A 24,896-nucleotide genomic window follows, 5' to 3' on the forward strand; every position below is an offset into this window, starting at 1 on the left:
TACCTCACCACCGCCCACCATGGTTTTAAATAACGGCCGTTACGTTACGTAACGGCCGTTATGTAACGGGTTTTGGGGGGCCATTACCCGTTATCCCGTTATATAACGGCCCCTCCTGATTTGCAGGCGTAACGGCCGTTACTGCCATTACGTAACGGTAACGGCCGTTACCAATAATAAAAATTCTTTTATATCTTTTATTTTTTGCTCCCTATTCTCATTTTCATTAGTTTCTACACTTTTCAGCAGCTTTAGAGACTATATTTTTTAAGTTTTCTCTTCCCTTTCTCTTTCAAATTTCAATCTTCCCTGCATATTTCTCATATAAACTTAGATCCATTATAAACTACTCTATTTCCAAGCTTATTTCTTCTAAAAAGTTAGTTAAATTTTATCTATTTTAGTTTTTAACTGCTGTTTTTTTTCCTTTTTTTTGTAAGTTTTTGTGGATTAAAGTGTTATTTTTGAGTTAAAATTATACTTTGAGCTATTAGTTTACTCGATCTATAAAGATTATGTTGATTTTTCTTATTTTAAACTATATGATGTTTAACTTAAGTTAAATAATTTATATTTTATATATTTATGTTTATTATGCATTTGTATACATTGTTCTAAATTAAATCTAATCAATATCATTTTATTTATGAAATTTGCAAATTTTTTTAAAAAATTTGCGTAGTGCTAGGCCGTTACCATTACGTTACGGCCGTTATAGGTCTGTTTCCGTTACCCGCGACCACGACCGCGAACGTGGCTGCGACCGCGATTTAAAACCATGCCGCCCACCCACTTTTGCAGTGAAGAGTTTCAAAAATTAGTTGGTACATTAAATATTGGCCATCAACCATCTGAAATTTCTTCCAATGGGTTTAGGATTTTGAATTCACATCAAATTGGCAGAATATCAAGCACAACATCCATGACACGAAGAGAATATGAGGTTATAATGGCCAGCAAAGGAGTTGGAAAAGAAGAACAAAAAATGTTGGAGGGAATGGGAGGACGATTGGATGCACACTTGAACAAGAGGGAGGCCTCTATCCAAATTTCCAATTTTTTATTTTTTTTTTATTAAATATATAAAAACACGGACAATGTATAAAGTGGGAGTAATAATTTAGCTTTGTCCTGGATTTACAAGGTCATCATTTGTAACACAAAATCTATAAATTTTTTCTCTTCTGATGATCAACCTTTATTGTTACCTTTTGTATTAATGCGTTCTAATAATTTAGCAAGACAGTTTCCAAACTTTCTATGATATCCATAAGTGTATAGGTGAAGGGGAGACACTGGGCAAACAAAGAAGTACATGGTTAAGTTTATTATTTACAAGGAACAATAAATTAGTTAACATAATTAATTTCTCAACCACATGGGATAGATTGTAATTATGATTAGGCTGATTTTGCACTTGATTTGCATAGATTTCTGCGTTGTGTGTGTTATTTGTCTTTGTATTTATACTATAAGTCTGACCAACCACATGAGATACTTAGTAATTAATTTATTCTAATATTTTTTTAACAATGTCTAATACTACTACAATATTAGTGATATAAAAAGAATGCTATTTAGTATTTATAATAAAAAAATACATATTAATTGTTAAAAGACGCATCGACAGTGCATGCACTTCAAGAGCTATTCATATAAAAGTAGAGTTTTTTATTATTTTTTTGCAATAAATAATTTCTTTGACTTGTGATTTTCTTTTGTTCTTTGAAACATTGATTTCTTTTCTATGAACTTTTAGATCTACAAGGTTAATATGGTATTCACTATTAACTCTTGATATGATGTTGATTCCAGTTGATTTGCTAATTTAGCAATAGTAGTGTCAAAGTAGCAGCAAGTAATTCAATCAGATTCAACAAGCAATTCTGTTATAAGCAATTACCATAACATACCTCAACAATATGTCTTCTCTCCTGTGCTTGTGAAAGCTTGAACCTGGCACGTCTCTCAACAACAGAGCATCTAAAATCCAAGAATGCCTAGCAAATGAGGAGAAAGAGAGAGAGATGAGCTGTCCATTCCATATAATTTTAAGTTATTGGAATTATGAGTAAACAAAATTAAAAAGATCTTAGTAAACTAATAATTGCATGAGAGATGCATATTGATGTTTTGAAAAATAGAAAGACACAAATTGCTTAGTGCATTTCAACATGATCATGTGCAACTATTCACCTGAAGTAAATCTTTTAGACCCATCTGTTTGGGTCGTCCTTCAAGAATGCTGCAACATAGAACAAGTCACAGTCAATGAATTGTTGAATCACTAGGAAGCAGTTTTCTGTATATAAATTTTAAGCAGTACAGTTCCTAAGAATAAAGAAGAAACATAGGATATTGCTAAAGTACTACAGCAAGGATTATGAGACATTAATGAAGTAACTTACCCACAGGTGTACTAAACAGGCTACAGTTATTAAAGATGCAAGCCAGCACCTTGGCCTGCCAAAGGTAGGCTACATACTCCAGCTGGGTGACTCATTGCACCTCAACCACTTTCAGCTTTAGTTTTAAGAAAAAAATGATATGATATGACAACTAAATTGACAGCTAATAGAGCTTATCATTTTCTCAGTAACACCAAATCAAAAGCATAAGAACAATAACAAACAGATTAGAAAATGCGGGCCACAAGTATTGAGATTTGAGAAAGCGGTGTCAGTTGTTGAAAGGAATAATCCAGCAAAGATCCCTTGCGTTAGGGAAATAGAAGAAATGCATCTTTTAGCAGGCATCTCAATTCTCTCTCCCACACACACTCTCAGTTTTCTCTAACCTAGTTCTTCTTTTGTAATTTTCTTCTTTTCCACTCATACGCTCCTGTGCCCTTCCATTAATTCTTACTTCTTTTTTCCTTTTTCTGCTTTGTTCTCCCCATCTCATATTTTATTTTAGTCCCCACCCCTTTCTCTATATTAAATTTGGGCCAGGCCTAACCCACCCCAAAAGCTAGCTCAAGGGGGAGGAGTGCCTATGACTCATATAAGGGGCACATTACCCCTTACCGATGTGGGATTCAACACACCCCCTCACACCCAGAATTTTTATTGGTGCGTGACATATTTATGGGAGGCCTAAAATCAGATGGGAGGCTCTGATACCATGTTAAATTTAGGTCAGGCCTAACTCACCCCAAAAGTAGCCCAAGAGGGAGGAGTGCCTATGACTCATATAAGGGGGCACATTACCCATTTCCACAACTGATGTGGGATTCAACACTCTAGATATAAATATAGCTATTACTTGGTTTTTTGAATGTTGCCAACAATCAATTTTTATGAGAACATAGAAGTAGAACACCCAAGTGTTAATGTTCGTGGGTGTGTACTGTGTGTACAATACACACACACAGGCATCTCCAACAGAACTATCTGCCTGCATGGCGCAAGTGCAAAGGCTATAAAACCATAATCGTTAATAAAATATTGTCATTTTGCAGGCTTATTACAGGCAGAAGCCAGAAGGAATAAACAGGGACAAAAATTGAAGAGCAAGCAATTTTGTAAAGTGAAAAGAATTGCAGCAATGAACAGCATGAACCATGAAAAATTAGTGAGGAGTACTAGTATCAATCGTGAAACTAGTGAAAAGTGAAAAGAATTGCAGCAATAAAATAAGCAATAAAATATGAGTGTGAAATGTGAGCACATATAAATTGTGTAATGGTGCATGAAAAGTAGTGATTAGCGAAACTGTAGAAGTACAACTGTGCATGAGACAAGTGAGTAGAGACGTGTTTCTTCTTTTACATAAACTTATTGTCAGCATTGGAATTTCAATTTGAACCTTATTTGATTATAATGTGGAAATATATGAGCTCTGTATGAGCAATATACATATATAACCCAGGCCAAGCAGATAGGGTTGCAGCAGATTATGTAATGTTGTTGGACTGACAAGAGAATACAACTACTTATGCCATGTGTGTTCCATTCCACGGCATAAAATCACCAACAGAATTAAGTTTTAGATCCTAAACAGGCCATCTCAGCTTTTCATCTAAGGGAAAAATCAATGAAATAAAGCTCAGGATACTCGGCCGCAACCAATTAACAGAATCTTTCTGAAACAACTGGACTATTCCAGATATTTTTTATTAAAAGAGTAGGAAATGTCAAGTTCATTTAGACATCAATTGTTTTAGTAGGTTCCCTTCACTAGCAATTCTGTTTTCTGTTGCCAGTCTAACGGGACAAAATCATTTTCTTTTTATTTTCTGGTATTTATTTACACTCTACAGTAACAGTTTAGCCTCCACTTATTTTGGGTCAGCACACACAACAATGCCACGAAATAGGAAGTTTAGAAACTCTCATTCTACTATAACTACAGTGTATTTCACATCAATTTCCCACTGCAAAACCACAAAATTAACATCCAGTAATGTTTCCATTACAGTAGGGTGTATGTTACAGACCCAGCTACAAGTGACAGCTGATGCTGCCCCGTCTTGCTGAAATTTCAGTGTTGCTGCCAGGTTTCAATTGTCATTTTCTAAGTTGTTAATTTTTGTCCTATTTTCAAGAGTCATGTTCTTAGTGGTTAACATCATGGATAGTGCAACTTAGTTTTTGCTTTTTCTTAGAGATAATGATTCCTTGTTTTTAGGAGATAGTAATGTCTCCCACTTGTAGTTAAGTGCAGCAACTCAAAAAAAGAAATATGAGAAAAAAATACAAAGATTTTGAGTGCTTCAACTCAAGAGATTTTCAGATTCTCTCTAAGAAACCTATTCCCTTACAACCATAGGTCGCAAAAAGAAAATTTTGTCCCCAGGAAATTCCAGCAATAGACCCATAACTCGATCCATTTCTAAAGACCCTAACAATTTGGTAGGAAAATTTTAGATCAAGTTTAGCTACTCTATATATGCACACATGTGAATAGAAATACAAATCCAAGAATCTTATGAGAGCAAAACTAATTCCCCTTCTAAAGCATTTCTAACAGTGATCTACTTCTTAGAAGGCCAAATTATATCAAACCTCATTTGCAAATTCAATTTACAAGTTGAAAATAAATATCAATAGTGTATTAAGGAAACAATGAACTAAAATGAAAAGTATTCCAAAGAACCAAATATAACATGCAATAGCACATGGGGGAAAAAAGGATGAACATAGGGGAAAAAAGGATGAAAAAAGGGAAAAATCTTCATTCACAAACCACAACTTGAAAAGCAATATCAGATTGGCCCAACCTTCAAGCAATGTAATAGACATGCAGAATCCTAAAATTTTTTATCCAGATTCAAGAATCAGGAAGGATACTGAGTTGAAACCACTTACCCCACCATATTGCAGCTAAAGCTAGACTGAAGAGGAGTAAGACGATAAAGGTTATTTAACACTATTGATGGATCTGATCCCCGTTTCAGCTGTAACATGAAAGAAAATCCATTAGTCAAAATTAAATATTCAAAAGAAAATTCATTACTCAAAATAAAATACCTATCCAATATACGCAAAGCATTTGTATATATTTACAATTTTAATACCTCAATCACTATCCGCATTCCTGAGCGATCACTTTCATCACGAATATCACTGATGCCATCTAAACTCTGTCTCACACAGATTAAAGAAACAACTTATTTACCTTAGTTGAGAAACTTAGAGAGTTTGAGTTCAAATGACAAATTGACTAAAGTGGACCTACAACAGATCAAATACTCATGTAATCAAAGGCATCATCAGAAACAAAAATAAATATATTTGAGATCTAATGATAACTAGCCAGTTCCATTAACAAAAACTATGATAGTAGTACAAAAATTTGGGAGATCAATCATTCATTTTAGACAATTGAAGAACATAGCAAATGCAGGCATAGGGGTTGGAAATTTTTACCAACTTAAGCATGGAGGAGTAGTAGCATCTCTAGATTTACAGGTCATGGAACTCAAAGCTGGCTAATTAATTATGCAAATTAATTAGGGATGTATATCTTATAATTAGGCTAATTAATTAGATAAGTACCTTATAATTATGTTAACTACTTGGGGATAAATGCTAAGCAATTAGGTATTTATGTGTGTGTGTGTACTTATACTAACTAATTAGAAAATTAATATAAGCTACACATAGTTGACTTCCAATATTTAAGTATATTCCAATGTTAAAAAAAGATTATATATTTATACATAAGTATGCCTACAATTAAATAGCTAGGACTATATACATATCTTTATGATTATGCTAACTAATTAAGAAGGAAGAAATACAATATGTATCTATAATATCCACACACACAAAATATGCTGCAAAATACATTTAAGTTTGGCACTCACTTCAAAAAGGGTCTCTCGCCTCGCCTAAGGCCATAGGGTACTCATCACCTAAGTGTCACCTCTCGCTTTAATAACATTGTTCGAGATGAATATCAAGTTTGGAAAGCATGGGAGCATTCAAGGAAGGTTGTACATGACATGACACCAATGAAACGCACCAAAACGCAAGAAACAACCAATAACACGGGTCATTATGGTTTCCACAAGTCTGCCCCGCGTTCTAGACAAGCACCCCAAGAGGTATTCTAGTTGGAAATGCTCGGAAAGGAAGAACAGCCGAAAACACAGCCTAGGAGACAGTTACATGGCCTCTTCTGCTGCAAGCCATGTTATTCCTTTCAAGCCCGTGTTTAATTTCTTTAGGACCGGGGTTGGACTTGAATTTTGCAGCCCGAAACATTTACATTCAGCCAAGAAGAGTTTTTTGTTAAGTTTGATTTGTGGCCCAAAACATTTACATTTGGCCCAGAAGAGATTTTGTTCAGTTTGCGATGCATTAATAGGATAAGGGTAGAATTTCCTTGTTCATGTTGGATTAGTTAAGTTTCCCTTCTTCCACTAAGATTAGGTTGTAAAACTCTATAAATAGGACGTGCTGCTAGGGCAGGTGATAGAGATAACAGAATTTAATGTGAAGTTCATCACACACAAAAAAATTAAGATATCATTATCGATTTTGCTTAATTATATTTATAATTTTAAAAAGGACTTATTAGAATAGTAAGAAATTACAAAAAAAAATTCTATTTTCTTTTTTTAATATCAAGTTAGAAAATAAAAATCCCAAAATTTGTTATTGAGTAATCGTTTTTAAATGAACAAAATTTAGAAGTTTTTTGTCCACTTTTTTTATTAGTAATCAATCAAAAAATCCCTTTATATTACTTTTTTTTGCAATATATATATATATTAATTTTATTTTATATATAAATATACATTTATATAACACTATAATAATCTTTATATCTTCTTAAAAATTCATAAAAATTGCATGATTTACATCATAATCCATAATTGGTAAAGTGGTTAAATTTTGAATTACATCATAAATATATATAGAAATGTCAGTCTTGAGTTTAAATTGATGACTCAATCCGATTTCGATTCGAAGTCAAATTCGAATAAATCAACTTAAAGTTAGATTTGGAAAAAAGAAAAAAACAAAACCAATTATTCAGTCCATAACCTTTTACTGTTTTCAATATTATATCCCTACTACATTTTTTTCACACATCAAGTCCTCAACCTTTGATTTATTGAAACATTAAGGACTTGTTTGATTGAACAGTTGCAGTCAATGGTCGGCGGTTATCAGTCAGCACTTAGAAGACAGCTGTCAACTTTTAACTGTCAACAGCCAACGGTTAGCTGTCAGCAATTGGCGGTCAACGGTTAGATAATAATAGTATAATACCATTGACTTTAAAATTATTAATTCATTCAAATTCTTGTATAATTATACAATATAATATGCAAAAAAATTTAAAGTTATAAATTAAATTTAGATAAACTATTTATTTATAGATTAATTACTGTTTTTTTTTTATATCCATAATACAATATATGTGCTTTATAGAATGTGCAGGCCGAGCCCGTAAAATATATTAAAGTCCAAGCCCACTCATGAAGAAAACGGACTTCTTTAACGGGTTCGGGTCGGGCCAGTTACATAGCAAAATATTAATGCCCAAAACCTCAAAATATGCAGGCGGGCTGCACCGGACCGGGTGGCCACCCGACCCAATGAACAAGGATATGACTCTACATATATTAAATTCAAAAAAAATATCATAAAAAAACTTATATTGTTGTACAGAATATTATTAATAAGAAAAAGAATACATAAATTAATTAATTTTATTGATTATTTTTAATTAATTATTAATTAATTATACCTAAATCCTTTTCTCTCTTCTCCCTTACTGATCTTGCTTCTGATCTTGCTTCTCCTCTATTGTCCAGTAACAGAATGCTTCGATCTAATAGCACTAGCCGCCTTATCACTATTCATCCCATTTGCCAATTCATAAAAATCTCACTCAAAATAAGTTACAAAACAATTAAGAAAAAAAATATAAGCAAAAAAAACTCAATCTCCCATTTTCAGAAACCAATTTAAGAACTTTAACACTTCCAAGAACATAAAAGCTCCTAATTTTACAATTCGGAAACAACCAAACAGCTAACTTTGCACCCATACAATTTGTAAACAACCCCTTGATTGCTCATTTGAACAGCCGGCCATTGTTATTTAGCTGGTGGAAAATTTGCTTAAGAATGTGATATTTATTTTTTATTTATGTTAATTTAGTCAATTCACGACCTTTATTGTGTCGCACTTCTGACTATCCTTTTCCTATTCCCTTTTATCCTCTTTGAAATGTTAGCAAAGAAATCAATTCACTAATACAACTCACTTCAAATGATTTTATTAAAATATTCATGGGATTGTAATAAAGTTTTGAAGTGATAGAATCCATTTCAATCCCCATAAACAAACCAATAGATTGAACACCATTTGGTTTCATATCCAGTCAAAACCTTGGATAATTGATTGAAGTGGATAGCCCCTATAAACACTCTTCTACGCCCAAAAATAAAAATGAGAAGTAAAAATATATATATTCACTTACTTTAGTCATGGGCTATTAAGATTTTCCATAGTAACGTTATTAAATGAATTGAATTCTTGAAAAACGATATCACTTATAGACTTGTTTCTTTTCTTTCAAAGTGACCTCTCTTTTTTAAGTTGAAAGAATTGAACTCTATCAATTATATACTTTCCAGTTCACAGACATGAAAATTAACCATACACCAAATTCTTGCATTTTCCGCCTTTCTAGACACCACCTTTAGGAATTATGTTATTCTAGCCTAGAATCCATATAAATAATATTTTTCAGCTAGCACAATCAGTATTTTCTCTCAATTTAAGTCACATGCAGCAACCTGTTTACTTGCCATTATAGTGAAATGGCCACAATTTCTGTTCGTCCTACAATAAAGGGAAAAATATATATATATGTATAGAGTAATTCAACTCTGACTTCAGTATAATGGCCATCCAAGCTTCAATAACTAAAGTGTTGTTACCACAAAACACTGAAGAGTTAGCTATGATGATAATCCTTGTTAGGGGTGTGCACTTTTTGGCTTTAACCGAACCAAACCAAACCGCTCGGTTCAGTTATTTGGTTCATTCAATTTGATTCGGTTATTATTTTTAAGAATTTTCGGTTTTCATTTCGGTTAATTAACCAAAATCAAAGGAGAAAACTGAACCAATCGTATGAGTATATATATCCACCTTAAAGAAACCCTAACCCCCTCAATTTGTGTAGCCGCCCCTTCCTCTCCTATTCTCTCCATCTCTCTCTCTGAATGACACAAGAGACCCATCCTTACCCAAGCTTCTTCCCGTATTCTGCTCTCCCTCAGTTCCGTTTGCAAGGGGATGGTTGTTCACCATTATTTGTCTTCTTTCCATAAAAACAAAGGGAACGGCATTGTTAATTCTTCCTGTAAACAAGACCCTCAGACCTCAAGGAAGTGAACGACACTTTTGATTCAGTTCTTCTACACACACACACACACAGAGACCCTCACTTTCTTGCGCTGCTTCTTTTGTTCTTCAAGCTTCTAGATCTACAAGCAAACTTTGAATGGTTCGATTCAGATTTTAGTAGATTCAAAAACTTCACATTTCTTTGTAAATTTATGGGGTTTTTACTTTTATATGTTGTTCTTAAAAATTTGATTGTTATTGATCTCCAGTAATGGTAATTGTTTATTTGAATTTATAATATGATTTGGGTATTTACTGAATATATGAAATGAAATTTTGTTGTGGATGATTTGTGAAATGAATTATTGCTGCTTGATATTGGGCATCTTTTGCTCTGAAAGTAATGGTATTGCAGCGTTTTTTGAAATTTCGAGTAAATTGATGCACCGAACCAAACCAAACCGAAAAAAAATCGGTACAGTTTGACTCGGTTCCATCTATATTCAGTTCAGTTTCGGTCTTTAAAAATTCTCTTTTTGGTTTTTCAAATTCAGTTCGATTTGGAATCGAACCGACCAATTGCATACCCCTGTAAATTCTTTCCTTGTTAATAACATTATCCTCTTGTTTGCAATTCTACTCACTTTTGATTTTTTCTTCAGAGTGGGATACCATCTTACTCTACACTATGTTTGGTGGAAGAATTCCAAATTAGTGATTTCGAAATGATTTTAGTTTTAAATTTTAATGGTTTGAATGAAATTTAGCCCACTTTTTATCAATTAGATTGATGCATGGTGTTGAATTTTTTGACATGGATATGAAAACATGCCCTTTGAGGGTATTTCAGATCCACATTCAGATTGAAGTCTTTATCCACATTCATGAATCTAAACAGGTTCATTAATCTAATCAATCCAATAATTTTCTGCAAAATCTCTAAAATTCTGATCTCCAATCGAAAGGTAAGCCTATTTATCCAAAACTCCAGCCTGACTGATATATTTCTAGTCATACCATTCTTCTTCCTTTCCAGTCATTACCTCTTCCCTCTCCATTTTTTGCACTTTTCATGAAAGCCAAATAATGAATAAAAATTTGTGAAATGCAAGTGATCAACTTTCTATGTCCCTCAAGTAGTAGTGATGCAAGATTTATACCGCATCAAGTTGGTAATCCAGCCCCATCACACAAGAAATAGTAATTCAAAAAAGATAAATGTAAGTCGTTTGTCCTGCACTCTAGCAATACAGAACTTAACAGTTTTCCACATTGCTGTTGAGGAGAACATAGTTATTTAACTATTTCAAATTCAAATAATATTAAAATACCTTATTCTCCACAAGTTCAGCAATCTTTTCCACAAGCGATGCCTTGTTGGTTTGATAAGGAATCTGTACCATTGGAAAATCATTATCCCATTCCACAAACTTCCTGATAATAATTATACACATCAAACAAAACAAGACCTAGAATTAACTACGATCACCTCTTTTATGATAACTGCAGTTCGCTTGGTTTTTGAGTCAATCACTTCAACATCTGTCTTTCCCCTGACAATGATGCGTCCTCGCCCATTCCGATATGCCTCTAAGATCCTTGAGATAATAGACAAAAATCAGGATCTTTATACATCTAATTAAAATGTATACACCAGCAAAATGTGATCAATGTGCCAACATAAGAAATCTTGTCCAACATGTAGCAGGTGTTTTGCCTTTCCATCCTATAAATTTCTAAAACCAACCCGAAGGGAACCAATTTTTCTCAATACTCCTAAATATGTGAATCCGTAAACAGGTTCAAGAGTAGACACCTGAGGCCAAGCTATCATAGGTTGTACAGAGAAGTGTAAGTGGTATTATCACAAATGTTTGAATTTCCATATGTTCATGCAAGATAGCAGTAGAAATCTTCCAATTATTATACTAAGATCAAAGGATTATTATACACTTTGATCCAAAAATGTCATCTGCTGATTAAAAATGGGTGTCACTAGTAATAAAATCAGGGCCTAAGAGTATAAGAGTTTTGGAAAGTTCTAATTTATTAGGACATGAATGAAAAGAAAAGCATAACTGCAAATAAACCATGAAGCTGCATACTTCTAGTGATTTTCCCTTTCGAAGTTCCAACAAATGAAAGAATTTATATTTATCTATAGGGTCCCAACACCCTAAGCACAACAAATCCCAGTTCTCATAATTACTAGTTTTTAGCAATCATTTCCTTTTTTTCTGAAAGATTAGCAGTGCTCTTACTCTTAGAGCTGAACAGGTCAGTGAACTGGTCTGCAGCCTGCTGACCAGTTGAACTGATTTGACCCAGTCAAAAACCAGTCATATAATTTTAGACATTTTTAGACATTAAAAATAAATAAACAAAAGCCGAACCAGTCACTAAACCAGCTACCAATCAAACCAGTACAACCAGTCAGCCTGGTTTAGTTTTTAAAACAGTATAGTCAAAACTATATAAAGAGTCCAAATGCTTTAACAAATGATCTATTGTCAAATAGCAACACTAAAGTACCACATCATGAGAGGTCCCAAAAAAGAACTGTAACTCTTCCAAAATCATGAAAGGAAAATCATATCATAGATTTAGCAAATTAAAAGAATAGAGCATTCGAGATGAAACTATTAAGGGCCAGTTTGGTCTTCATTCTAGTTTTGGTTTTTGTTGTACAATTGTCAGAGCAATTTATAATTTTTATACTAGAAGATATTTATTTCTTATTTTTGTTTTTTAAAAAGAAAGCAGGTTGTACAATACAACATAGGAAAACCAATGTGATTGGCTTTCCAAGTTTCATCAACTTGTTTTCCAAAAAATAAATTTCCAAAATTGGACAACATAAAACAAAAGAACAAGCACAACTGCTACCACAACCCCCACCACAGAAAACCAGAAAAGAAAAAGATTCAAAAACCACCCAGTAAAAGAAGACACATGCTTGAACTTGAAGAGCTCTACAGACCTTGTTATCAAAAGGCAGATAACACATCTTGAACCAAATGTTTTTCCTAACACTAATGCAGGGACCACAAACTGGTCTTCAACTTCCAAAGGAAGTGATAACCAATTTGTAGCTATGGCAGTTAACATGCTGCCGCACATAAAAAAGCAACAATAATTGTTGCAGTAATGGTAAATAAATTCAAGTGTACATAATCCTCCAAGATTTCACCAAAATCTTCCTGCAACTACTGCAATAATCTGTTATAGTTTTGAACTTCGTAAATGACGTTCAGTTGCACAGAACAGTGAAAGATATGTGATATGCAGGCTTAGCTTTTGAAACAGAAAAGCAACATTACAAATATTATGTACAGCCACACTTGTGTCAAGACAACTAGACAAGGCATTAACGTATTATGATTATTCATTTATGGTTTAAGATTCACTATCATGCTTGATTGATGCAAAATAAATTTGTAATTACAATTTAACTTACCCAAGATTTCCCATAATTAATCCCCCAGTTGGAAAGTCAGGTCCAGGCATATATTCCAGCAACTCCTGCAACTGTACCCATAAAAATGAAAATATAAGAGACATACATAAATAAAAAAAGATAAATTACACTTTAGTCCCTGAGCTTTGACATAATTAACAAATATGTCCTGCTTTTTTCAACATCGAATGCCTTAGTCTTTGAGTTTTAAATTCATCCAAATTAGAGGTCCTTTACTAGTGCCATTAGTACCACACAAAATGGATGTCTTATCCACAATTAAATTAATGATATTTTAATTTAAGTGAAATCCCTAACCTAGCTACCCCTCCCCATCCATTACAATCTCTCTCTGCAACTAAGCTTGGAAACAATTCCCCTTTTGTGGATTCAGCAATGATTGTTGCCCTCTAGTAGTTTTTTTAACAGTGACAATGCTGAACGGAAATGATCTATCATGTAGTTCTGGCATATTCTGAGAAAAGTTGTGATTCGAGGGGCAGGTTTCACTTATGCATGTGGTACCACTAATTCATTCAAAAAGGCACCTGAGCAAGATTGCTTGAGGAAGGCGTGATGAATAAGGTTGTCCAATTTTATTTTATTTACTTAAAGCTAATCTCTTTCTAGTTTCTAATCAAAAATGAAAGAGAAACTAGATGAGATCTTTGCAACTCCTCTACAATTGTTTTGTAAAAGAATTTCTATTTACAAGAAATGTAAGTAGAGGGAAGAGAAAAGTAGTTGTAAATCAGATTGATGTTGCAGTGAAGGGTGTGATCATGGTTTCAAATCGTGGTCGTGGTCACGGGTAATGGAAACAGGGCTCTATCGTTCATGACCTAATGGTAACGGTTTGTCGCTATGCAAATTTTTTTGAGAAATTTGCATAGTTTATGAAATTAGCACATATGTAAAGATATAATCAAAAGTAAGTTATACAACTTAATAAGCATAAATATATCTAATAAACACAAATCTATAAGTTTCAAACATCATATATAATAACTAAACTCAATTACTACTAGAGTGAGCGTTTAGTATTTACATTATGCAAAATAATTTAAAATATTTGAAAAAACTACATTTTAATTTAAAGTCATGTTCTTTTTTATACTTACTACGTATTTTTCATAAATTTTTAATCTTGTAAATTTTATATTTATATTTTATACTTAATACTTAGTTATCATTTATTATAACTTGTAAAAGCATAAAACTTATTTAATAATTAGTATTAATGATTTTAGATTATAATTCTGAACTTTTAAAGTTCTACATTTCTAATCTAGCATGCTAACTTCTAATTATTTTTAATTATGCATTCACTAAAAAATAATTTAAAAATATCTAAAAACTTGTTGAAAAAATAATAAAAACCTATGTCCTGAATTTCTCATATAAGTTATAAAATGATTAAAAATATCTAAAAATTACTGTGAAATAATAAGAACTAACTTTTTGCTCAATAGCACTTCAAAACCGCTTAGTATCTTAGATGATTTGAGCTCTTCAATACAAGAATTTCTAGAGAAGTTGATTAATAGGCACTTGAAGAGTCCTAAAGTTGATAGAAAATTTAGAGAAACTTGAGAGAAATTAAAAAAAAAGAAGGGGTAAATTTTGACTTGGGAGGAAAGTGGAAGGGCTTCAAATGTGAAGAAAAAGGTGTCTTCTACCTCCAATAATTCATACACTACACTACAAGTGGTTTCTAGCAGCAGTTCTAATGATTTCTACCCATCAAATGAAGGTAACGGCCTTTATGGTTGTTAACTCGCAGCGGTCACTGCCGTAACGGCCATTACCAACACAATTTTTAATCGCCATAATAACGGCCTTAGCGGTAATGGCTCCTTGGAAAACATTGAAATAACGGTGGTTACGTAACGTAATGGCTGTTATTTAAAACCATGAGTGTGATGGAAGTAGTGATTGGTTTCCTCTAGAGATGAGAACCTGGTCATTCTTTAATGCTGAAAGGAGCGGAAAAAAAAATGAAATATGACAGTGATGGTGAGGCTGTAGAGAATGATGGTGTTTTTAGAATTCAAAATATTTCTCTTTCCTTTTAATGTTAAACTCACTTTATGGATTAAAGGTCTTCAAGTTGGACAGACTTAAAACTCAAGAACTAAAGCATTCGATTTAAAAAATACAGAGATATCCATTAATTATGCTAAAACTTAGAAACTACAAAATAATTTATCCAATAAAAAACAATTTACAAGAAATGGGTATGAGAACAAAGCAAGCTTCTCCATTTCATCAAAGGACAAAATAGATAGTGTATGTGTTCATGTTCATTTTGTTTGCTCATACACAATTATGATTAAATGAGATGCTTTGAAGTATAACATCCATTATATAAAGGTTTTTGGGGGATACCTTTACCATTATCACCATTATGTCAAGGACAAAATTCTATTGCTACAGTACTTGCCATTACCAGCAGTACATAAAGGTAAAGGCCACTATCAATAATATTTCAATTGAGTAATAATCATTACAGCCATTACCATATGGAACCTTTTTTTTGGGGCAAGTGGAACTCCACCCAAGCTGCCAGCACCTATTCTTTAAAAACATCGCATTGAGTTGCTAGATTTCATTTCTTTAATCTACTTCAAAATAATTTCATGTTTTAACTGCAGAGGCGATATATCATGTAGAAAGGTCTAAGAAGTTATTAGTTAAGGTTAGATGTTATATCATGTAGAGAGGTCTAAGAAGTTATCAGTTAAGGTTAGATGTCTATCTGCTACTCTATTTTATGCTAGTTAATTAAAACATTTGTTAATAAAGAAAATAAATCATGGACGCAACATCCTAATTTAGTGTTATTATGTTTATTAGCTAGTTAAATCCGTTAATTTAGTTGATTCTCCTATATTTTGCAATTTATTCTTAAAAAAGGTGTGTAGGCCTTAGGGATAGGTTGTTACATTGTGCCGTGGCCACAATAGTCCCGTTTATCTTCACATAATTGCAAATTATGATAGTGGGCACGATCCCAATTTGGACACATACTTTGAAAAAAGGTGAATTATCATGCAACAATCATAAGGATACCTAATTTAGTTTAGAAATCCTCCCCATAGGCATAGCGCAAACTGCAACCATGACACACGAAGAGAAGCACCTTTTTGCAACTATTATGCTTCTTTTCAATAGTAGGAGCCCACACAAGTAATCTTATATTTTGTTAGTTGTTAAAGAAATTGACCAAGCTTAACTCAATAGCAAAAGATAGCTCAAGATGGAAGGATTACAGGAGTCTTTATCTTTATCACTATTTCCTTATCCCAAACGATGTCAAACAACATCCCTCACGCTCAGGCATGAAAATTAGAGCAATTTGCAGGGATAACATCTGCAAGTTGGCCCAAAGTCAAGGCAAATGTAGGCTTTGACACCATGTGAAAGGAAGAAGTGAAAAAAAAGGAAGAGGAAGGATGAATTTGTGAAATAGTAACTCAACTATTCCCATAAGCTATGGCAGTTTAAATAAACTAGAGAAATTCCTAAATAGGAAGAAAGCATATTTATAGCCATACACAACCTACCTAATCAATACTGATTCCCATAACATCATTGCGGAGATTTTTCTTAAAAATTTAGAAACTTCCCATTTTGTTTCTCTATACAAGCTATTAGCCCACAGGGATATTATATTCTTGGTTGAATTGAAGTATTCTGGAGGCAAAAACCTAGACCCCAGTTTTAATTGGAAAACAGAACATGTTATCCAGAAATTATTCTAGCAAAACTGCAAAATGGAGTTTCTTATTTAGTTTTAGAAGTTATCCAAATGGAGATAAGAGAACAATTTTCCAAATCCAACCTAACCTTTGAAAACTAGTTCAGATTCTTCTCCATTTTTCTTTTGAATAAACCAAAAATAAATACCAGTCAAAGTGGACTTGACCTTGACCATTTTTTGACATATTGGTTTATATGATAAAAACCCAACAACAATATTCCTATTTCAAATTTCACTTTGTTTCTCTTTATATTTTAATAAATGTTGACAATCAGTCTTAAGCTTACAAAAACCCAAGCAACAAGTGAACAACCCTTTCTCATTCTGAATTTCCTTCAATTATTCCTAATAATGAAAACATATTTTCATAGATTTTTAAATCAGCATATTAGCCCAGAGACATTTTCTTACAAATAAACACTAAGAATAAGATGAACTCTAAGTGACCCCTTTGTATTTCTATTTCTCTTACCAATTTATTTACTAATAAATGAATTTCATATCAAGTTTAAAAGGTTACACCAAATTGTTTTAAAATAATTGCCATAGAGATTTTATGTTTAAATTTTAGACTCTTAAGTACCTCCAATACTCCAAATCCACAACAACCTTCAAATATGCAATAAATCCCCCTTTCAACTTCTTCACGCCCAAGTAAAAGGGCCTCTCTCAATAACTTCATATGTCCCATCGTCCCATTGAAATGCCATTATCAAGACTTTCAAACCTGTACAACATGCCAAGGAAATTGGAGCTAGAAAACCTTTAAGAATTTTACTTCACACACAAGCTGATGCGCTGGGGTTCCGCATCACAAGCTACTACTACACGAAATTTGTGATTGCATTGAAACAAACAAAATAGCATACAAGATTGCAACAGATCCAAGGGTGGAGTTAAGAATCTAAGAAAAAAGAGGAAGGAGTAGGAATTTGTGACTGTCATACTCAAAAGCAATTATTTAAGTATCTATACTTTACAGGAGACTCTAACAGTACAACACAAGGGCACTCCCTGGGATAAACGTTTGTTAATATGAAATTTTGTAACTATTGACAATCCAAGTTTCCACATGTTCCAAGAACATCATTTTAAAGGGCTTTATAATGGGAGTTAGAATAGTTTGATCTTGAACAAGGTTTATCCAAAACAATCAGCCTTCTAACTTTACCCCAAATGTCAATTAGGTCCAAATTTGGCTCAATTGATTTCTTATAAACTTTGAGATTGAACATTTGAACAATATGCCCAAAACTAAAGCACGCGGCATCATGTAAAATAGACTAGCGTAGCTTTACTAATAAATTTTGTTATCTAACATAAGCTAAATGTACAAAAGTAACATCCCAAATTCCAATTATGAACACTAATTTGGGAATTGTAGTTCCTGCAACTAAGCACTTTTTTTGGGAAAAGCGAGCATTATACCAAACTTACGTAAACGTTCATCTATTTTCGCACGCTACCAGTGCTCTAATTTGGAGGAAATGCAATTGTTTTAATCCAAATAAAACTAAGACATCATTTAACCAAAACTTGCTAGAGACAATGGCACTTCGAATTTTGTCAAATTATCTCAGCTCAGAGAATCCATATCTTTTCACAAAGCTATCTACAAAGAAATCTCATATGGATGTTGTCATAAAATTCTCCAGCAATATCAAATTCTCAAAATCAGTCCAACGTCTCCAAACATTCTCATCTCTTTAACCAACCAACAGCATAATGTTATGACCCCTGGATACAGATCGCGTCACGTGTCCAAGGCCAAAGCTGTTGATTTTCCTTGATTCTTTTCTCTCCCAATTGGTGTTGTTGTTGTGAAATCAGTGAATGGAGCTCTGACCTTTTGAACTCATTTACGAGAGAGTTCAGATCTCAATTTAGTTGAAATAAATCTCCTTATTTTATTTTTGATTTTCCAGCAATAGATATAAGGAATAGTATTGCTGTTTAACACAATTCTATTGAGATAGGAGCCCTAAGAAATAAGAAAATAAAGAAATAAGATAAAGCAATCTAATCCTAAAATAAATCAAATACTTAGCAATCTAATCCTAAAATAAATCAAATACTAGAAAAGAGTCCATAACACATAATCTCATCTTGCTCTAATATAATAATTATCAGTAAAAGAGATGCAGCTCCTTTTCACATTACAAATCTATGTAATTATAAATTAACAAAGTCAGTTCTCAACTAGCAAAATAACAGAGGCTAAAAATTCATAATACATCCAGTCCTTTAATGAATCAATTTTTCCAGCACTTACAGTGGCATCTGGATTGTGGATTAATGCACATAGCACATCAACTAGCTCTCCAAGATTATGAGGAGGAATGTTGGTTGCCATGCCGACCTGAGAAAATATCAAATGATTTTATATTGAATGCCCCATGCTATAAAATAATGTTTAGCATATAAGAAGGGAGAAAACAGGGGGAGAACATGTTAATAAACCACCTTAGAGAACAAAAGTAGCTATAATATTACCGCAATCCCAGATGAACCATTTAACAATAATGTTGGAAGCCGAGCAGGCAAAAGTGAAGGTTCCCTTTGAGAATTATCAAAATTAGGAACAAAATCAACCTGCAAGAAAAAGAAATAATGCAGGAAGATTTATTGGATGACATGAAACAACAAAGGAAGATTGATATGTATCAATGAATAGCTCTTACAGTATCTAGTTCAAGATCGGCCAACAAAACTGCTTCTGTGAGTGCCTGCAAGAATGAAATGAATTTCTCACCATACAATAACATGGTACAGTTCTTCATGCATCCATGTGAAGTAAATAATATCTATGGCAAAGAGTTGGTCCAAAAGGTACCAAAAATAGGTGTCTGCAACATAATAACACAACTGAACTTTCAGTAGTCAGCATAAGAAACGGTACTATAGGAAAGTGAAGTAGCCAATAATAAAGGCATAGATTAATGAAGATGCATCAACAAAAATATATTACCAACAGGAAAACACTTAATTAAATCACACTCAATCAGCAAAAATATATTACCAGTAGTTCTTAGGCATAGACTAAGGATTATACACCAACAAAAATATATTATTGAGAAGAAAACAATATCGCACTCATCGTAGTCTATTTCTCTGTAGCTCATACAGACCTACAAAACATTTTTTTATCTAGCCAGTAGCCTCTAGGGTTTTTCAAATTGGAAAGCCGAAATAAAGTTCAAGAGTTCAAGTGCTTTACTGCTTTAGTGGCTTGGTTATGAAGACCCAGCTTAAGAAACCAAAATCAAACTGAGTGCAAAAACAAGGCTTGAAAAATAGCATATCCAAGTTCAGTTAATTTATGCCTAGATAACAAGCAAACTGAGCCAAACTAGAACAGGGGAAACCCAACTTGGCTTTGCAGCTTTGCAGCCCCAACAGAAAGAAATAGGGATACATTTCACTAATTGTCCTTGAATTTAGAGCGTTGTAAGTTGTAACAGCGTTGTCCCAAAACTTTAATTTGTAACATAAAACTCCCTGAACTTTAATCTAGTTATCCGTCTCCTCACACTCTCAAAATCAAATTTCCCCATATCCAAACATCACTGTGCATATCAATTTGGGAAAGTCTATGAGTCCAAGGGCATCGACTATGTTGACAGTGTCTCACCTGAAGCTAATTGCAAACATCAAGCATAGTCATGTACTCAATGCTAAAGGTGTCATTGGGTAGTAAGTAATTGCAAAAGCTACTTCGCAAAATTAAAGGCTCCTTCAATGATTGATGGTTGGTAACCCTAGTAAGATAATCCTAGTAGAATCAATGACCACAGATGGAGTTTAAAGTTCTTCCTGCAAATGAAAAATTGTGGGTTTGACAAGCCTTGTATTGAATTGGACCTCATAAAAGGTCTTCCCACTTCTCCAATTGCAAGCACTCCTGTGAATAAAATATGCTTAACAATAATTCCTAAAAATAATACATCAACTCCAACTTTATTAAATCAACAATCTGGTGTAACCCTGTAAACTGGAGTAAAGGATTTTTAGAAAAAAAAACTACTAAAACAAAAAGAGTTCAAATGGATAAAAAGGAAAAAAGTTGAAGAAAGCTTAGCCTGCTCATGAATTTTAAAAATAGCTTTACAAATTTTAAAGCCATTAAAAGAATAATGGCATGATAATCATATTATAGATGAATCTTTTTGAGGCCATTATTAATTCAAATATAGCTTTAGGAATTTTAAAGCAAACTAACCTTGTCAAGCTCTTCTTTGAGAGGTTCTCGTAAATGTAGTTTCGTTGCAGTTATCTCTAGTGAAATTAAGCCTTTCCCAGTTAATTCTCTATATATCCTTCCCATTTGTAGCTTCCACAACAGATGTATCCATCTTTGATTTGCCCTAGAATCCAAATTTGGAGTGAGGGTCCCTAATCTCATCTCCATAGTGACCCCAAGGTCTCAGACGAACTCCACAGTACGTCATGGTACCACCTAAGCCACCACAACTTTCTTTCACTGGCCTCTTATTTGTGGTGGATGAGGAGGCAACAGAAGCCATAGCTGGAACTCCATTTGTGCATTTTTTATGGTTGTCACTAATGAATAATTCAAGTGAAATGGAGAAATAAATAGTCGGTTGAGGGAGAGATCAATGGCAGGTGAAAGGTTAATAGACAAAAAGGCTATATAAGTCTTTTTCTTTTTTTATTAATTTAAAATATTTAAAATTATTGTTTTTAACCGGTAAACTTGCAATAACAGGTGAAACGGACTTTTACATTAACTAAATTACAGTTCATTGACCATGTTGTTACAACGCTCTAAATTCAAGGATGATAGGTGAAATTTACCCAAAGAAATAGCAACTCTGAAACATGCAGACTGACCTGGCATGATGGGGCAGGGGCTGTGTATTGGAAACAGTTTTGGCTACTTATAGGCAACAGAATAAAAACATAGAAGCTTATAGTCAGATATTTATGCGTTCAAATGGAAACTGGATATGACAGCATACTTCCAGCCTGCACTCTGTATAACGCATGGCAGCAGGAGGATCTGCATCTATCGAACCAAAATTGCCATGACCCTGAATAAGTGGACTTCTTAAAGAAAAATCCTGCAAGAAAGATTATCAAAATAAGTAAAACTTTATGGCAGACTAGAAGTTTAAGAAGTCATGATACTCATGAACAAATCCTGGCAGATAAAATTGGAAAAGCAAAGCCACATCAATTAAAACTAGATTTGAGGACAAGCATATGGTAAGCCATCTGTCCAGTATGTGCACATTATACGCGAAGAATTCGTGGCATAAGCATTCTAGAGAAAAGAACCAGACATGAATTCATGAATTTGTAATTTTCTTCTTTTTTGTAGGGTGAGGGAAGACCAACACAATGTTCGTACCAAGCTTTCATGCCTGAAGGCTGATTGCCAAACCTAAGGTAACTCCAAAGCATAACCAGAATGCAATTAGTGAAAGTATAATAATGTATATAGCAAATCTGGATTATCCTAAGCCTTTGAGTCTGTAACATTGCTAGAACTTTTTTAGGAAATTATGGCAGGTAGTAGAACCCAAAGGCAGTGAAGAACAGAGCAATTGATAATGCATTCAGAAACAAAGAACATATGGAAAAATTCCTTCTCACGCTTTTACCTGTGCCATTCGCACCAATGCATCATAGACAGCAGTGTCTCCATGGGGATGAAACTTCCCAAGAACCTGAAATAGAGACATTAAGCATATTAAACAATGGAGTTATCAGCCGAGGGGAAAAAAGGAGAACAATAACTAAATTAAATTTAAAGAAGTTCTAACCTCACCAACAACTCTAGCACATTTTTTGAATGGCTTTCTAGAGGAAAGGCCCAATTCATGCATTGCAAATCTGTAGTCAAAATTTTGAGATGGGACTAATTACATATTTGTTTTCACAACGCAATTATGAAACTGCAGGCAATACACATGCATACCATCCTATGCAGATATAAAAGCAACATCAATTAATCATTCTAAAACAATCTCAGCTGGCTGCAAAAGCTAATAGTCAATTAAAAGAAAAAGACAGGGAAAGGATATAAAATTAATAATCAGAATATTACAGGTTGAATGCTTAAAACATCAAAGTATAAACCAGAACCATGCAAAGCAACTTTTAAAGGGGCTCCCGTTGCCCATATTTTCTAGGCAACCACACAGTGCAAAAAGAAGGCAAGAAAACAAGAATAACTCAACAAATACTAATTGAAGTCCTAAACCACAGTCTGTTTTCTTCTAAACTTCAGCCATTAGGAGCGAAAAGCAAGAAAGGAGAAGGATAAGGACATAAAAGAGTAGAAAATTTGAAGTAAAACCAATAGTAGTAAAAAAAAACTAGTTTCTCTCACCCACTAAAAAGTCACATTAGAGAAAACAAAAACTTAGCCCCCAACTATTACTCACAATATCCTCCGGTGCACAGGCTTCAACCCATCCCTTACATCTGGCAAAGCCCTTCCAAGCAAAACCGACATGGCGTAGGCCATATAGGCCTCGGTGGCCTCTTTGTGAAGCTCTGTAGGCACAACCCTTCCGTCGCTGCCCCCATCCGAATCCTTAACCAACAAACTCCCATTATGCTCTTCAGTTTCCCTCTCCTCTCTACCTGAGTAATCTCTGCGGCGCGCTTGCACCGGCAGGAGGCGGGTACAGGAAGGAGAGAATGTTGATAAGAAGCGGAGTTCAGAAAAGCGGTAGCGGAGGCCAGAGAAGCGGGTTTGGGCGAGCGGGAGGTGGTAACGGAGGAAAGAAGAAGATAAGCGAAGAGTAGAAGACAGAGCCATAGAATTGGGGTTTGAGAGTATGCAAGAATAAGGAGTCATGCCATGAAGAGCAAGAAAAACGCTCAGGTTTTAGGGTTTATCACTGGTTTTGTCTGCAGAACAGGAACTCCCGGGCGCTTCCAAGTGATTTTAAAACAAAGTCCTTTTTAACTTAGAATTACCAAAAGGCCCTTATCCATTGTTATCCTTCTACGGAAATAAAAGGACCGGAAAAAAAGTCTGATTGCTTTAGCTTTTATAGTCCACTAGCATCAGTTAATGTTAATACGTAATAGTAATTTTTTATATATTTATTATATTTTTATATGAAATAATTTTTAAATATTATTAAAATTATAAAAAAATAAAAAATAATCAATAAAATATTAATATTAATATAAAATAACGTAAAATCATAATTAATTTAAACTTTTTGTAAATCTTAAAATAAGTAGTATTTATTATTTGTTTTTTCAAATAAATATTTAAATATATAAATTTTAATTCTACTCTCCATAAAAAAATAAATTGTTATAAAATCTATAATAATAAAATAAATATAAAATATATTAAAATATAATTTATAATAAAATATAATATTTACTTTAAAATTAGTTAATATTAATTTTTTTAATTGACTGGATCTATTTTTAAATCATATAAGCGAAATAATAATAAAATTTAGTAATTGTTATAAAATCTATAATAATAAAATAAATATAAAATATATGAAAATATAATTTATAATAAAATATAATATTTACTTTAAAATTAGTTAATATTAATTTTTTTTAATTGACTGGATCTATTTTTAAATTATATAATCGAAATAATAATAAAATTTAGTAGTTTTATAGTTTTTTAGTCAAAATTACAAATTATTGATAAAAATAATTTATACATTAATTATTATTTTTTTATATTAATAATGTCATTTAAAAATTAATTATAAAAATATAAACAAAATAGAACGAACATTCCTAAAGCAAAATGACCATATGTCTATTTCATTTTTCCTTTATATTGCTGACAATTTCAAATACCCTACTCCATATTGGTTTCACCAATGGTGGAATAAATTTGGCATCC

General features: G+C 33.1%; 1 protein-coding gene across 5 annotated transcripts in view; it reads right to left on the bottom strand.

Annotated features, from left to right (window-relative positions):
- The window catches only part of LOC110624645 (DNA gyrase subunit A, chloroplastic/mitochondrial), a 42,368-nt gene extending 18,420 nt beyond the window's left edge, over nt 1–23,948 (bottom strand). The window contains exons 1-14 of one of the 5 annotated variants that reach the window (XM_021769865.2): nt 23,449–23,948; nt 22,825–22,894; nt 22,663–22,728; nt 22,018–22,119; nt 19,720–19,764; nt 19,532–19,630; nt 19,311–19,397; nt 13,276–13,346; nt 11,308–11,416; nt 11,150–11,212; nt 5,519–5,584; nt 5,310–5,398; nt 2,197–2,245; nt 1,914–2,000 (exon numbers count right to left, since the gene is read on the bottom strand). In XM_021769865.2, the coding sequence (XP_021625557.1) occupies nt 1,914–2,000; nt 2,197–2,245; nt 5,310–5,398; nt 5,519–5,584; nt 11,150–11,212; nt 11,308–11,416; nt 13,276–13,346; nt 19,311–19,397; nt 19,532–19,630; nt 19,720–19,764; nt 22,018–22,119; nt 22,663–22,728; nt 22,825–22,894; nt 23,449–23,867 (1,422 nt within the window). In that variant the 5' untranslated portion in view covers nt 23,868–23,948. The other 4 variants (XM_021769864.2, XM_021769863.2, XM_021769866.2 and 1 more) reach the window with 4 other exon arrangements.
- Nucleotides 23,949–24,896: the final 948 nt, after the last annotated feature.

This window comes from Manihot esculenta, chromosome 10 (assembly GCF_001659605.2).
Source record: "Manihot esculenta cultivar AM560-2 chromosome 10, M.esculenta_v8, whole genome shotgun sequence".
Classification (NCBI taxonomy): Eukaryota; Viridiplantae; Streptophyta; class Magnoliopsida; order Malpighiales; family Euphorbiaceae; genus Manihot; species Manihot esculenta.